Source organism: Schistocerca gregaria, chromosome 1 (assembly GCF_023897955.1).
Source record: "Schistocerca gregaria isolate iqSchGreg1 chromosome 1, iqSchGreg1.2, whole genome shotgun sequence".
NCBI classification, from domain to species: Eukaryota; Metazoa; Arthropoda; class Insecta; order Orthoptera; family Acrididae; genus Schistocerca; species Schistocerca gregaria.
In genome coordinates this window covers 1,011,637,579-1,011,653,942 of record NC_064920.1, presented here as the reverse complement: position 1 = coordinate 1,011,653,942, position 16,364 = coordinate 1,011,637,579, and the positions used below count along the sequence as shown (strand labels likewise).

At 44.8% G+C, this 16,364-nt stretch overlaps 1 protein-coding gene across 1 annotated transcript in view; it reads left to right on the top strand.

The window, feature by feature from the left end:
• Positions 1 to 16,364, top strand: part of LOC126278769 (cadherin-86C) — a 396,441-nt gene that overhangs the window by 123,945 nt on the left and 256,132 nt on the right. The window contains exons 3-4 of the mRNA XM_049979049.1: positions 5,754 to 6,004; positions 12,928 to 13,011. Coding sequence (XP_049835006.1) covers positions 5,754 to 6,004; positions 12,928 to 13,011 — 335 coding nt within the window. The remainder of the gene's footprint in view (positions 1 to 5,753; positions 6,005 to 12,927; positions 13,012 to 16,364) is intronic.

Sequence of the window (16,364 nt, the reverse complement as noted above, 5' to 3'; positions counted from 1 at the left end):
GATTCAGTCTCAGGGACTGAGGATGATCGTGAAGCCCTACGACCAGCTGCTTTTGGACACTTCAGCCACTGGTGGGTGTTATCTTTCCCACTAGCAGAAACCTGGGAAGGCAGTGACCCAAAGGACCCCTTGCTAGCGAAAGGAGCTGAAGAAGACTTATGCTTCTCTGGATGATAAGTGGAGACTGGTGTCCCCAATGGTTGGGAGGGGGGGCGGCAGTATTCCCGAGGTAGGTGGTGTGGGAGCAACAGAGAGGTAAGTGTCCCCCACCACCAAGGGGGTAGGTGTAGTCCTCCAGCTCTGAGAGCCAACTGGAATTCGTGGAACTGATAGGGCTACAACTCTTCTCTTAGTGGTGGCATAAGAGGAGGTCATGGCCACAGCATGGAGGCGCTCAAATTTCCTCTTAGACTCACTGTAGGCCTGTCGGCCCAGAGTCTTATATTCCATGATTTTCCTTTCTTGTTGTAAAATGCTGCAGTGTGCTCTCCGCAGTTGACACAGATGGGAGGTGGGGTACATGGAGCATTGGGATGCAAAGGACATCCACAGTCTCGACATGTGACACTGGAAGTACAGCAGGACGACATATGGCCAAACTTCCAGCACATAAAGCACCGCATTGGGCAAGGGATATATAGCTTGAGATCACAGCAGTAGACCATCACCTTGACCTTCTTGGGCAATGTGTCACCTCCGAAGGTGAAGATGAAGGCACCAGTGGCAACCTCGGACCCCTATGATCGCGCCAGACGAAATGAACACCTCAGCGCTCTAAGTTGGCATGCAGCTCGTCGTCAGACTTCAAAAGAAAGTCACTGTGGAATGTAATACCCTGGACAATACTTAATTTCTTATGCAGTGTGATGGTAACGGGAACACCGCCCAGTGTGTCACAAGCGAATAATGCCCATGACTGGACAGAAGATACCGTTTTTATCAAAACTCACGCTGACCGCATTTTGAAGAAACCCTCCATCTCCCCAATCTTGTCCTCTAAATGATCAACAAAAAACTGAGGCTTCATTGAAACAAAGGAGTCCCCATTAGCTCTTCCACATACAAGGTACCAGGGCAAATAAGGTTCACTGCCATACTTAGCCTGGTGTTCCTCCCATGGTGTGGCCAGGGAGGGGAATGATTTAGGGTCATACTTCCTAGCGTTGTAATGAGACTTGGAACACTTAGAGAGTGCTGGTTTGTTATTACCAGCAAGTTGACGTGGTACGCTTCACCGCATGTTATGCGCCCTGATGCCACCCACTCTGACCAGGGGCCCTCCCCACGGGCGCCACCCAGCCGCACCAAAGGTCACCTGGCAGGATGGCCATTGCGAGGAGTCCCAATACCCCAGGGTGTTGGGCATCTACCCCTTGGCATACGTGTTGATTGACCATCATCATGTTTATGGAAGTATTCACAGCTCCATGTTAGGTGAAATATAAAATCATTAAAGCCACATGATAAAACAACTAATTAAACACTTTTATCGAATCTAATATAAATTATATCATGAATCTATAAAAACTGTGCTAGGTAGTGCGCTCATTCATGTTATAACTTCAATCGGCGATAGCGCTATCTAATTCATGGTTTTATCGTCTGATATTAACGATTTTATTTTTCGCCTAACATACTTCTGTGAATATTTTTATGAACCTGATGATGGTCAGTCGACGGAAACCGGTAATGTAAACAGAGAATTTTATCAGTAACTGAAGACGGTAAAATGAAATTTTTCAAACTTATAAGACCCACGGGGCAACACTTGATAAAAATATTTTATGCATGGGCACAGTTAATTTTAAAATACATTATTTCAATGCCATAACCTGTTCCGGGGAATCATGGCCATCTTGAGATGATTAAAATTTCTGATTACATCAAATACGAACAAACAAAAATTAATTTTTACGGTTCCGTACCTCATTTTTTTTAAACGAGACCTTTACAGGATGACTGTGTTGTCTGTCTGTCTGTTCGTCCGTCTGTCTGTCTGTTAAGACTCCTTTTCTCAAGAACGAGTAGAGATATAAAGTTGAAAAATATGTAAGAATCTGCCAACTGGTTGCACAGATTTTCTATATACCTTGACCAGGTTTCGTCACCTCTAAGGGTGACTTCATCAGAAGGTAAGGTAATTACCTAAAATGAACATGTCAGATTAAATATCTTAACTAATAAAAGTTTACATTAATGTAAACGAGTGTAAAACAAATAGTACTTACATGAAGAACATATCGTCAAAGATGTACAGTGATTAAAGAGCTGAGTTGCTCAAGTCATACATTAAAATATAAGACATAATGTTCTTCATGTTTGGTCTTAGACCGTCATCCAAAGGTTGAAACACAGAGCAATATAGTGCACAAGAAAGTTAAGAAATTATAAAAAGGCAAAAAACGAACGTCAAAACTTACAAGATTAAAAACAATTAAAGTAAATACATCTGTCATGACATTATCTGACAGCGGATACACCTCAGGTGTTATAAAATGCAATAAATTCCAGTACAGGAAGTTCTACACATACGGTGTACTCAGTAGCGATATCAGTTAACAGGACAGTATATATACTAAAGAGAAGGCTAAGAGTACTAAGTACTGTCAAAGTACAAATACTGAAGAGTTGGTCAAAGAACTTCGCTAAACTTTTACATCATGTGATACAAAGTATATCAGAAAGTGAAAAACATCGTTGCCATTACAAATACAGAAAAACCTCTATCCCACGATAAGAACGTACAAACAGCTGGAATACCTAGACGCTAAACAACTGCATAATCTTGCATAATAATCCATGATGTGCGTAAAAGCAAACATCAGTCGCAACATTAAGGTAATGCTCATGATATTCACAATATAAAATTGGTTGAAATTGGTTAAAAATAGATACATATTGTCAGCTAGCATTCATTTACACGCTAGTTACGTTAATCAAACATTATCATAAGATAAAGATTACATATGAAGGACCACATCATATGTGATTGTCACATTAGACTGCTTATTTTAAAAACCAGATCTAACACTAATATTACTATCACGAAAATGTAACCAACCACAGCATAATCAAATGAGTGACCAAATTTAGATTTATGGACTGTTAATATAAAGTGTACATAACCGAAATGATGATCACACAGTTTTCTTTTTAAAAACTTAATGGAGCCAGAAAGTATTGAATAATGCGCCCCAGCAGGGTGTTTTTCTGTATTTGTAATGGTGGAATCCCTTTCCGGAAGGCGAAAGAAAATTGCCATTGCCGGTCAAGCGAGGATACGATGTTCCTGGATTGGAAGTGGCAGGATGTTTTGACAAAATCCTTTTTATTTGTAACACGTGCAACTACTTTAGCACTGGTCACAGTGATTAAGGAAAATATCTTCCACCAACACACGGCACTAGCCATACAACATTCTTAATGTTCAGCTAATTCTCAAATAAAATTAAAAATTTACATTCCAAAACGGAGAAAAAATTAAAACGGGCAATATAAAAAATTAAGCCTCTTGTGGAATTAAATTACTGCTTGCTCCAGGACCTCAAGAATAACTTCAGAAAATTTAAATTTAATAAGAACGGAGGAGCACACCAAAATACAAGTATAAGCATAAACAGAACGAGGCCAGCAAAATGCCGTCATAAGAATTAACCCTCTTGCAGAATTAAATTAGGCTCTCAAGAACAACTTCAGAAAATTTAAAATTTAATACTGAACAGAGAAAGCACACCAAAACCTAAATATTAGGGCTTCATTTTCAACCTCTGGGAACTATGGCCGAGCTCACCCAGTATTATTGCTACTCAATAACAGGATAACTACTGGATTTACATTTGAAACCAGCACGGCCATAGCCGTAGACAATGATTTAAAGTATAGGTTGATACACTGACACTTACAACAGACACTTCATGGCTCTGAGCACTATGGGACTCAACTGCTGTGGTCATTAGTCCCCTAGAACTTAGAACTACTTAAACCTAACTAACCTAAGGACATCACACACATCCATGCCCGAAGCAGGATTTGAACCTGTTACCGCAGCAGTCGCACGGTTCTGGACTGCGCGCCTAGAACCGCGAGACCACCGCGGCCGGCAGACACTTCAAATTGGCAGCCTAATCACAGCAAATATTTGTTATTTTCCGAGCAGTTAAGGCACCCACCGATTACAAGGACACTAACTCCACCAGTTCATAACTGGGTAGGATGGCATGCATGATCGGCAACACCCAAGATCACACTAAAGCATGAATCACAATATGGTTACCGAATACTGTCGTTCTCAAAGTACTAGAAGACAACTGTTTGCCTGTCTAGTCCACAGACAGGGATATCACTGGCCGCACACACACCACTTCGCCAGGAAGCAATTTGGTCCTTGTCTACATCATACTAGAAATACACTACTGTCAATAAAATTGCTACACCACGAAGATCACGGGCTACAGACGCGAAATTTCACTGACAGGAAGAAGAAGCTGTGACATGCAAATGATTAGCTTTTCAGAGCATTCACACAAGGGTGGCGCAGGTGGTGACACTACAACAAGCTGACATGAGGAAAGTTTCCAACCGATTTCTCATGCACAAACAGCAGCTGACCGGCGTTACCTGGTGAAACGTTGTTGTGGTGCCTCGTGTAAGGATCAGAAATGCGTACCATCACGTTTCCGACTCTGCTAAGGATCGGATTGTAGCCTATCGCAATTGCGGTTTATCGTATAGTGACATTGCTACTCGCGTTGGTCGAGATCCAATGACTGTTAGGAGAATATGGAATTGGTGGGTTCAGGAGGGTAGTACGGAACGCCGTGCTGGATCCCAACGGCCTCGTATCACTAGCAGTCGAGATAACAGGCATCTTATCCGCCCGGCTGCAACGGATCGTGCAACCCCGTCTCTATCCCTGAGTCAACAGATGGGGACGTTTGGAAGACAACAACCACCTGCACGAACAGTTTGACGACGTTTGCAGCAGCATGGACTATCAGCTCGGAGACCATGGTTGCGGTTACCCTTGGCGCTGCATCAGAGACAGGAGCCCCTGCGATGGTGTACTTAACGACGAACCTTGGTGCACGAAAGGCAAAACGTCAGTTTTTCGGATGAATCCAGGTTCTGTTTACAGCATCATGATGGTCGCATCCGTGTTTGGGGACATTGCGGTGAACGCACAATGGAAGCGTGTATTCGTCACCATTTGTTCGCACTGACGGCACTTTGAACAGTGGACGTTACATTTCAGATGTGTTACGAACCGTGGCTCTACCCTTCATTCGATCCCTGCGAAACCCTACATTTCTGCAGTATAGTGCACGACTGCATGTTGCTGGTCCTGTGAGGTCCTTTCTGGATACAGAAAATGTGCCACTGCTGCCCTGGTCAGCAAATTATCTAGGTCTCTCACCAACTGAAAACGTGTGGTCAATGGTGGCCGAGCAACTAGCTCGTCACAATACGCCAGTCACTACTCTTGATGAACTGTGATATCGTGTTGAATCTGCATGGGCAGCTGTACCTGTATACGGCCAGAGGTGGTTGTTCTGGGTACTGATTTCTCAGGATCTGTGCACCCAAACTGCGTGAAAATGTAATCACACGTCAGATCTAGTATAATATATTTGTCCAATGAATACCCGTTTATCATCTGCATTTCTTCTTGGTGTAGCAATTTTAATGGCCAGTAGTGTAATTAAGTTTGCACTTGCACTACTCTGGTTTCCTTATATACTGGTGGTGTGTTGCAGCGCCCGCGGAGGGCAGCGACCCGGTGCTGCGCGCGGAGGACGTGCCGTGCACGTGCGCCGACAAGGCGTGCCGCGCCAACGTGGTGCTGGCGCGGCCGCTGGAGGCGGGGCGCGTCTACGAGCTGCGACTGCGCGTGCGCGACACCACGGGAGACGCCACCACCGTGCCGTCCAGCGTGCGCGCCACCAACGCCACCACGCCCCTGCAAACCATCTTCCCGCACGTGCCCACGCTCGTCATGGTGCCCGAGGTGTGTACGCCCACCGCGTACCTACTTCTCTACTGACCTTCAGCCATACAGCGCTGCACGAGCCTAGGAAACTGACAGTTATACACCATCAAGCAGCAATACTATATTTGGCAAAATTTGTAGAGATGTTCACCACGTACCGGATATCAAACGATTATACTCTTAAGCCGTCGGCACACGGACCGTGCATCCGAAGCTTGAGCGTTTCTGACGTCATAGCGTGGCGTAACACGTTCGGGAGTCTTTCCGAACGTGCAGAGCAATATCTGGCATGTCAGATATTCGGAGCGTGCGTCTGAGCGTCGACCAATGAGATGTCACAACGACACCTACAACACAGGGTACAGAGTTGTGAGGCGCCATATTGGCATTCATTTCCAGCCTATATATATATATATATATATATATATATATATATGCGCCATATTGGCATTCATTTCCAGCCTCTTTCTGAGCACCAGAAAATTGAGAATCACTGGAAAACCCGTTGTTAACCGTGTGATTCGTTCCATTAAAATAATGAGAAACATCATATTCGTGGCAAAAGAATTATTGCAACTTGCGTATTATGAGAGGCGTATTTGAAGGTAGCGACACACTGAAGATCCACCCAAAACGCATTGTTCTTGGTACAATTTATTATAATTAAATTTCAATTAGTAATATAGTTATCTACGATTGACGTTTTCAGCAAGGGGTAACATAATATGATTAGATACAAGGCGAGTGTTGATGGTTTAGCGTAACGAGTAGAGTAACTGTCCAGGTTTGGTTTAGTGTAACGAGTAGCCGGCACGTAACTCAGCGTGTTCGATCAGAGCGTTAGCTGCCCTCTGTAATAAAAAAACTGAGTTAATGGATCAACGACGAACTGACACGAATGTTTTGTGACATCCGCCCCGAGCAGATGCACCGGAAAATTTTTTTTCCTAACATTCGCGTTTTTATTAGGTCCTGATACTTTATTGTTAGTTCAATATAAGTATATGCTATAATATTTCATGTTATGTAAATATAAGTTCACCTGTTTTTACACTCCTGGAAATGGAAAAAAGAACACATTGACACCGGTGTGTCAGACCCACCATACTTGCTCCGGACACTGCGAGAGGGCTGTACAAGCAATGATCACACGCACGGCACAGCGGACACACCAGGAACCGCGGTGTTGGCCGTCGAATGGCGCTAGCTGCGCAGCATTTGTGCACCGCCGAGGTCAGTGTCAGCTCCATCGCAGTCTTTAACACTGGTAGCATGCCGCGACAGCGTGGACGTGAACCGTATGTGCAGTTGACTGACTTTGAGCGAGGGCGTATAGTGGGCATGCGGGAGGCCGGGTGGACGTACCGCCGAATTGCTCAACACGTGGGGCGTGAGGTCAGATACATCACATGATCACACTGACAGAACCACAGGCACATAGACACAGCCAACAGAGCATGCACAATGTCGGCACTAGTACAGTGTATATCCACCTTTCGCAGCAATGCAGGCTGCTATTCTCCCATGGAAACGATCGTAGAGATGCTGGATGTAGTCCTGTGGAACGGCTTGCCATGCCATTTCCACCTGGCGCCTCAGTTGGACCAGCGTTCGTGCTGGACGTGCAGACCGCGTGAGACGACGCTTCATTCAGTCCCAAACATGCTCAATGGGGGACAGATCCGGAGATCTTGCTGGCCAAGGTAGTTGACTTACACCTTCTAGAGCACGTTGGGTGGCACGGGATACATGCGGACGTGCATTGTCCTGTTGGAACAGCAAGTTCCCTTGCCGGTCTAGGAATGGTAGAACGATGGGTTCGATGACGGTTTGGATGTACCGTGCACTATTCAGTGTCCCCTCGACGATCACCAGAGGTGTACGGCCAGTGTAGAAGAGCGCTCCCCACACCATGATGCCGGATGTTGGCCCTGTGTGCCTCGGTCGTATGCAGTCCTGATTGTGGCGCTCACCTGCACGGCGCCAAACACGCATACGACCATCATTGGCACCAAGGCAGAAGCGACTGCCATCGCTGAAGACGAGACGTCTCCATTCGTCCCTCCATTCACGCCTGTCGCGACACCACTGGAGGCGGGCTGCACAGCGGGCTGCACAGCCCTCTCGCAGTGTCCGGAGCAAGTATGGTGGGTCTGGCACACCGGTGTCAATGTGTTCTTTTTTCCATTTCCAGGAGTGCATGTAAAATTTCGATTTTTTTCCTTTCATTCTGGAGCTCAATAGTACCATTAACCCAATAGTGCCTGAATTATTTTTCTTATCTTTTTCATTTAATACTTTTACCTCTTTCGTTACGTAGAAAACCATGCAGCCATCCGGGTTCCCGGGTTCGATTCCCGGCGGGGTCAGGAATTTTCTCTGCCTCGTGATGGCTGGGTGTTGTGTGATGTCCTTAGGTTAGTTAGGTTTAAGTAGTTCTAAGTTCTAGGGGACTGATGACCTAAGATGTTAAGTTCCATAGTGCTCAGAGCCATTTGAACCATTTTGAACCATGCAGCCAAAGGCCAAAAGCAATTTATTTCACTACATCATTTCCTTTTAAGTTTTTGTATTGTAACAAACAGTTCGTTCATTCTATCAAACCAGAGCTCATGTGCTACAGTACTAGAATCATGCGTTCCACCACGTCCTGTCTGTGTTGTCACATATTCTCAAGTATATCTGCATGGTCTTTCTTCGAAAATTAATATGAGCGATAATATTCCAATTTTTGTAGTTGAGTAACGAGGCATTTTGTGCTGTGATGTCCAGTAACCGATTGAAAAGATTATTTTACCCATTATGGTTGGAGAACAGTGCAGTGCTTCGGTAATTATACTGCAGAAGATACTGCAACTGGCCACCTCACTCGTGGCTGGTTGCAGTATTTCAGCTGAAAAAAGGCCTGTACCATTTCCGATTATGACTGGTTAGCCTTTATTGATTCACATTTTCATCCGTTTCATCTGTTTCACACATATGCTTGTTGTATTCTGTCAGGATGGAAGGTCAAAAAACTTCAGTGTGCTTCCTTGGCAGCAGAGAATATATTTTAACATTAGTTACTGGGTTCATATCAATTGTATTTGGCGCCGCAGAAACATTGGAGTTGTCACTCCACTTACGCAGAAAAAGACAATTTTCTTTTTCTGTAACAGAATGACTAGTAGTGCTTTTATCATTCTCTATGTTATTCATATTTGGAACGGGGCGGTTTTGTGGGATAATATTTTCCCATATAGTCCTAGTGCTAGTATCCCCAAAACAGCAGTTGTTTCAACAGAATAATGCACAAGAATTTCTAAGGTGCTATCATTAGCACTTAACGTTGGCTTATGTAATACTGAATCTTTTTGTGGTGCATATATGTTTCAAAAATATAAATGAATGACAAGTGATTATCGGTTTATTATGAAGCTATTTACTGTTTGTAACCTAACTGATAAAGTATTTTAATAGTTATAGTTACTCTTAGTCTGTGGTGTGATGAGATTCAGGCTGCAGAAGAATCGTTTAAATTTAATCGCCAATTATTATTCCTAGTTGTGGACTGCTTATCACAACTATTACTACAAGCGTGAGAGAACAGATTTTCAACAATACTTGAAACAAGCATAAAAGGTTTATAGAAGTTTGAAGTTATCCAAAAACAGGGTAAAAGTGCGGTACTGTCACATGTACCATTACCGTAACTCTGGGAACAAATGGGTTAATAGCTATAACACCAGGAACGAAAATAGCTTCCACTATTTTATTTGTGCAGTTCACCTAATTATACCAAATATGGTTGAATTTGTCCCAGGCGCTCATGAGTTATGCTTCTATGTTATGCCTTTTCACCTCCAAACCTTTAACCAAAGGAGCGCTGTCAAAGTAATTTTTTCCAGATAAAAGAGAAGAACAGCGGGTTTTCTTACAGGTTCATTTAACGAGCGCGGAAGTGTCACAGAGATGCTCAGCCCAATCCAGTGGCAGACGCTGACAGAGAGGCGTACTGCATCACGGTGGGATAAACTATTAAAGTTCCGAGAGCGAACGTTCCTAGAAGCGTTAACTCACATATTGCTTCCTCCTTCATATATCTCGGGAAAACTTTCTCCAACTCATGGCAGGGACGGTATAGTAACCAGTAATATACAATGAAGAAACAATCTTGGTTGAGGAGCTGTAATTATTATTTATTCACCAATGTTTGTAAATAAACAATAATTGCAACCCTACAGCCAATAATGTTTCTTCATCTCGAGAAAAGACCACGAACATAAAATTAGAGAGACTCGAACACAGAGGCTTACCAGCAGTCGTTCTTCCCACGAAACATTTTCGATTATAAAGTACACTCCGCCACATACTGTAAGGTTATTTGTGGAGTATATATGTAGATGTAGAAACGTGTGGCATTTTTGGTAGAAATGCCTTCAGGCGTTGATAAATATGCTGTCTATGCAACCCCCTCTTCCTAACCCAACTCTGCGTTCAGTTGCCTCCTACCACAAATAAAAAGAGTGCCGGTCACTCCTGCACACAGTCTACCTAAGAGGTGGACGAAGGCTGTCCAGAAAGTAAGTTCCGATTGATCGCGAAATGGAAACCACAGTGAAAATCAGAAATGTTTTATTCGTAACAGTTACCTACACCTTCCAGCTATTTCTCTGCGTGGTCGCTCTCCTGACTTAGACATTTGTCGTTGCGTTGTACCAGCTTTCCAGTACCCTCATCATAAAAGGCAGCCGCGAGTGCTTTCCGCTAATTCTCTGCGCTGGCCTACAGCTCGTTGTCTGTGCCAAAATGTTGTCTTCATAGCCAGCGGTTCATGTGTGCAGAGATGAAGGAGACAATTACGGGCTCTATTGTGGGTAATCAAACATTTCCAATTGAAAACGATGCAGGAGCATCTTCATTGTCCCTGCAGAATGCGGCTGAGAATTGTCTTGAAGAAGAAACCGCACGACAATTATGTAATATTGGGTGCATAGCTTAAGGCGAAATTTCTCACCAGGCCCTCGTACTTGGCGGGAGACACTATTCTCTAGACATCTTTACGCGCTCACCGTGAGCTCGGAAATGAGAAGAGCGACGGGATTCTATCTAGGATCATACTAGAGACACTGCCCAACACATCTGTGCAAAGCTTTATCGGATTTTCATAGTCGTTTCCATTTCGCGACCGATAGGAACTTACTTTCTGGACACCCCTCGTACGTGGCTGCTTTTACCCCCGAGGAGCGACGGTGGGTGTGGGGGCGAGAAAACTATTCACAACTTTACCTTTCTCTTTTACAGAAAGGGTCAAAATATACCAGCCCAAAAAAAATTGAATTGTAGATGCTGGAAGTTTAAAAACGTTATCATTTCTGCGTGACAAAGTCTTGTAATCCATAGATGGAATTTCGGAGTAGACGGTATATACGAGGTTTGCAACTTAAATAGTGGCAACTATTTATTCACAACCGATACAAAACAATTACAAAAATGGCTCTGATCACCATGGGACTTAACTTCTGAGGTCATCAGTCCCCTAGAACTCTGAACTACTTAAACCTAAATAACCTAAAGACATCACAGACATCCATGCCCGAGGCAGGACTCGAATCTGCGACCGTAGCAGTCGCGCGGTTCCAGACTGTAGCGCCTAGAACCTCTCGGCCACTACGCCCGGCTAAAGAGTTACAAGTTTGCACCTTTTACTGTCCTTCAAAGTAGTCACCAGCGTTGTGTAGAGCCCGTTCCCAGCGATGTGGAAGGCGTAGTATACCGTTAGCAGAGCCTGTTCTGTTGATGGTGTGAATGGAGCGGTCTACTGCCTGTCGAATCTCTGGAAGAGTTCTGAAGCGAATGCCACGAAGTCGTTACTTCATCTTCGGAATCAAACCAAAGTATGGGGAGTATGGTGGATGGTACAGTACTTCCCAGTCCCATCGACCGAACAGAGGAGCCACAGCTTGCTCTGTATGCGCGCGCACATTGTCGTGCAAAATGATGGCTGGGTTGCGCAGAAAGTGCCGCCGCTTCTTTCGCAAAGCTGGTCGCAGGTGATGCTCCAAAAACGAACAGTAATACTGTGCACTGACGGTCTGCCGTGGAGGAACGTAATGCGTTAGGATAACACCATCACAGTCGTACACGAGAATCACCGTAACTTTAGACTGCTCCATTCGCACCATCAACAGAACAGGCACTGCTCACGGCATACTACGCCTTCCACATCTCTGGCAACGGGTTCTATACAACTCTTGTGACTACTTTGGAGGACGGTAACAGGTGCAAACAAGTAATTCTCTTGTATCGGTTGTGAATAAATAGTTGCTGCTATTTAAGTTGCAACCCTCGTATGTCATTGTGTTATATTAATCAAATTGTAGTTTGTAGATTAAAATTTTTAAAAATGTTACATAAATGGCCAGAATGACCTATGTTTTCGAAGAGAAAATTTATGTTACTGTAATTCTTCTGACATTTTCCAGGTCATGGCTACTTGTCACGAAATTTTTCCACAAAACATGCAAAAAAATTAACTAAATCAAACTATCCCTCTCAGTCTAACTTTTCCCAGGAGGTTGTGTGTTGAATTTATATACCCGTAAAACCGACTCTTCGTACTCACTGCTAAACGATTGGATATCATAAAAAAATCAAATGAACGCATTTTTCGAACTAGTGATACAGCAGTTACCTGATGCCTCTTTTGCATTGCTCGAATGGTTTTTAAGGGGCGTCAGTATTTAAGGCTTTTCCGTTATAAAAGTAAGCAGGTGTTGGAGCACGTACAGGATGTTCGGAAATTCCCGTTACAAACTTTTAGGCCTTGTAGAGGGGAGTGAGTTCTGGAATGGGATGATGGGCCCTGTTTCAACATTTCTAAGGACGTACATTATTTTACTTTTACATATTACAATATAATTCACTTTCGCTGGTTTTATTTGTATTGATGTGTGTTACAGGACACCAAGCCAGGAACGGCGATCGAATACGTCCTCGTAACGAATCACCCTAAATGGAAAATCCATCCAGTGCTGGAGATATGGGTAAATATCAGATATTACATATTGTATGTGCATAGTTATCATTGTAGATATATATGTAGGATGGAAACCTCACTAAAACAAGTACGATTATAGGCTTCCAACTAATTGCAAAAAATCTGTGGATGTTTCTGTGTTACAATTAAACAATCAGTGACTGGAAATTGAAGGCAGTAAACAGGAGAAAAAATGACATGGTATATATGTGGGACTAACACAAATCAAAAAAAAAAAAAATTAGTCACCTCGGTTATGAGAGTTCCGGAACCTGTACAGAAAATTGGAATGGAGATCAACATAAACACCATTTCCGAACATTTTATTGCTCATGAGAACCACACTTTGCATGATGAACCACCATACAGCGAGACCTTCAGAGGTGATGGTCCAGATTGCTGTACACACCGCTACCCATAATGCCCAGTAGCACGTCATCTTGCATTGATGCATGCCTGAATTCGTCTCGGCATACTATCCACAAGTTCATCAAGGCACTGTCGGTCCAGATTGTCCCACTCCTCAACGGCGATTCGGTGTAGATCCCTCAAAGTGGTTGCTGGGTCTCGTCGTCCATAAACACCCCTCTTCAATTCATCCCAGGCATGTTCGATAGGGTACATGTCTGGAGAACATGCTGGCCACTCTAGTCGAGCGATGTTGTTATCCTGCAGGAAGTCATTCTCAAGATGTGCACGATGGGGGCACGAATTGTCGTCCATGAAGACGAATGTCTCGCCAATATGCTGCCGATATGGTTGCACTATAGGTCGGAGGATGGCATCCACGTATCGCACAGCCGTTACGGCCCTTGCATGACTACCTGCGACGCATGTCGGCCCCACATAGTGCCAGCCGTTCAGCCTGATCGGGTTGCCTGCAAACACGTCTCCGACGATTGTGTGGTTGAAAGCAGATGCGACACTCATCGTTGAAGAGAAAGTGATGCAAATCCTGACCTGTCCATTCGGCATTTTGTAGGGTCCATCTGTACCGTGGTGCATGGCGTCCTGGTTGCAAAGATGGACCTCGACATGGACGTTTGGAGTGAAGTTGCGCATCATGCAGCCTATTGAGCACACGACGTCGTGTGGCTGCACAAAAAGCGCTATTCAACATGGTGGCGTTGCTGTCAGGATTCCTCCGACCCACAATCCGTAGGTAGCGGGCATCCACTGCAGTAGTAGCCTTTGGGCGGCCTGAGTGAGGCATGTCCTTATAAAGTGAAGATATCACTGTACACCTAACAGGGCCGCAAGGTATCATCTCCTCGAAGAAAAACGGAGCGAGAATGAAGGAACTTGTCAAACAGAGACACATAAGCTGAGTACATTGTATGTGCTTGCACAACATGTGGCGGTGCAGAACCTCATATACGACAGCTCTGTGCATTCTCTGCGCGGTGAGAGTAAAATGTACCTCGTCCAACCAAAGAATATTTCCCAGCTACATGTCATCCATTTCATGCATGCCAAAAAACGAATGTCAAAGACACGGCATTGTAGCCAACCTTGGCGCTTCATTTGGTGCGCGTCGTGAATCTTGGAGGGATACCAGTGTAAAATTCACCGCAAAATATTTTGAACTTTAGACCATAGGAGACCCAATTTCCGTCACATAGCTCGAGCAGTGGCTGCAGAATTTGACGCATGTGCTGCACGGTAGGCTAGCAGCAACTTCATCAACTATAATGGGAATAGGTCGCCTTCCTCTCCCTGCTGCACCACCTAGTTCACCTGTTTCTTCAAATGTCTTGCTCCTACCTTGTAGCCCTTTTATTGGCATGGGGCACCTTCGCAGTTGTTACAGCCGGCGATATTCCCGCGTGCAGCGCTGCTATTGCTTTCGTTCTGATAAAACAATTTTACCAGCAGTGCATTGTTTTTTTCTGAATTGCCATTGCGTTTCATACGGAAATCTTCAACCTTCATTACCCTTTACATAAATGTCATTTTACAAAAGGAAACAACACTTGTCGAAGAGCGATAAACAGCATACTGACGTCAAAACAAGAAACATTTCACATTCAGACTGCTTGCTGCGCCATATTTTCACCTGGTGGCAGAAAGTGAAATTATTTTCAGGATCCTCCACGAGAGCGACGATGACCCTCACTGTAGCGCTCGGAACACCGTCAGTTTAATTATAGCCACCACAATACGTGCCCATAACGCCACCAGGTGGCATCTAATCTCGAGGTAGCCAATGCTCGTAACGTTTCGGCTCATCACTGTGATTGTATTATACTATGCTGTTCTATTAGAAAAAATATTGATTTTGTTTGCTTCAAACACTTCCTCATCGCCAATGATCGTCGCTTACACTTGCAGTCGAAAGTATTTCGATACGCAATGTTCAAACTAAAGATATGTACTGCTAATGTCCTATTTGTGAATGGCCAGTTACAACTAACATGGAAAGGCTGACAAATACACTCCTGGAAATTGAAATAAGAACACCGTGAATTCATTGCCCCAGGAAGGGGAAACTTTATTGACACATTCCTGGGGTCAGATACATCACATGATCACACTGACAGAACCACTGGCACATAGACACAGGCAACAGAGCATGCACAATGTCGGCACTAGTACAGTGTATATCCACCTTTCGCAGCAATGCAGGCTGCTATTCTCCCATGGAGACGATCGTAGAGATGCTGGATGTAGTCCTGTGGAACGGCTTGCCATGCCAATTCCACCTGGCGCCTCAGTTGGACCAGCGTTCGTGCTGGACGTGAAGACTGCGTGAGACGACGCTTCATCCAGTCCCAAACATGCTCAATGGGGGACAGATCCGGAGATCTTGCTGGCCAGGGTAGTTGACTTACACCTTCTAGAGCACGTTGGGTGGCATGGGATACATGCGGACGTGCATTGTCCTGTTGGAACAGCAAGTTCCCTTGCCGGTCTAGGAATGGTAGAACGATGGGTTCGATGACGGTTTGGATGTACCGTGCACTATTCAGTGTCCCCTCGACGATCACCAGAGGTGTACGGCCAGTGTAGGAGATCGCTCCCCACACCATGATGCCGGGTGTAGGCCCTGTGTGCCTCGGTCGTATGCAGTCCTGATTGTGGCGCTCACCTGCACGGCGCCAAACACGCATACGACCATCATTGGCACCAAGGCAGAAGCGACTCTCATCGCTGAAGACGACATGTCTCCATTCGTCCCTCCATTGACGCATGTCGCGACACCACTGGAGGCGGGCTGCACGATGTTGGGGCGTTAGCGGAAGACGGCCTAACGGTGTGCGGGACCGTAGCCCAGCTTCATGGAGACGGTTGCGAATGGTCCTCGCCGATACTCCAGGAGCAACAGTGTCCCTAATTTGCTGGGAAGTGGCGGTGCGGTCC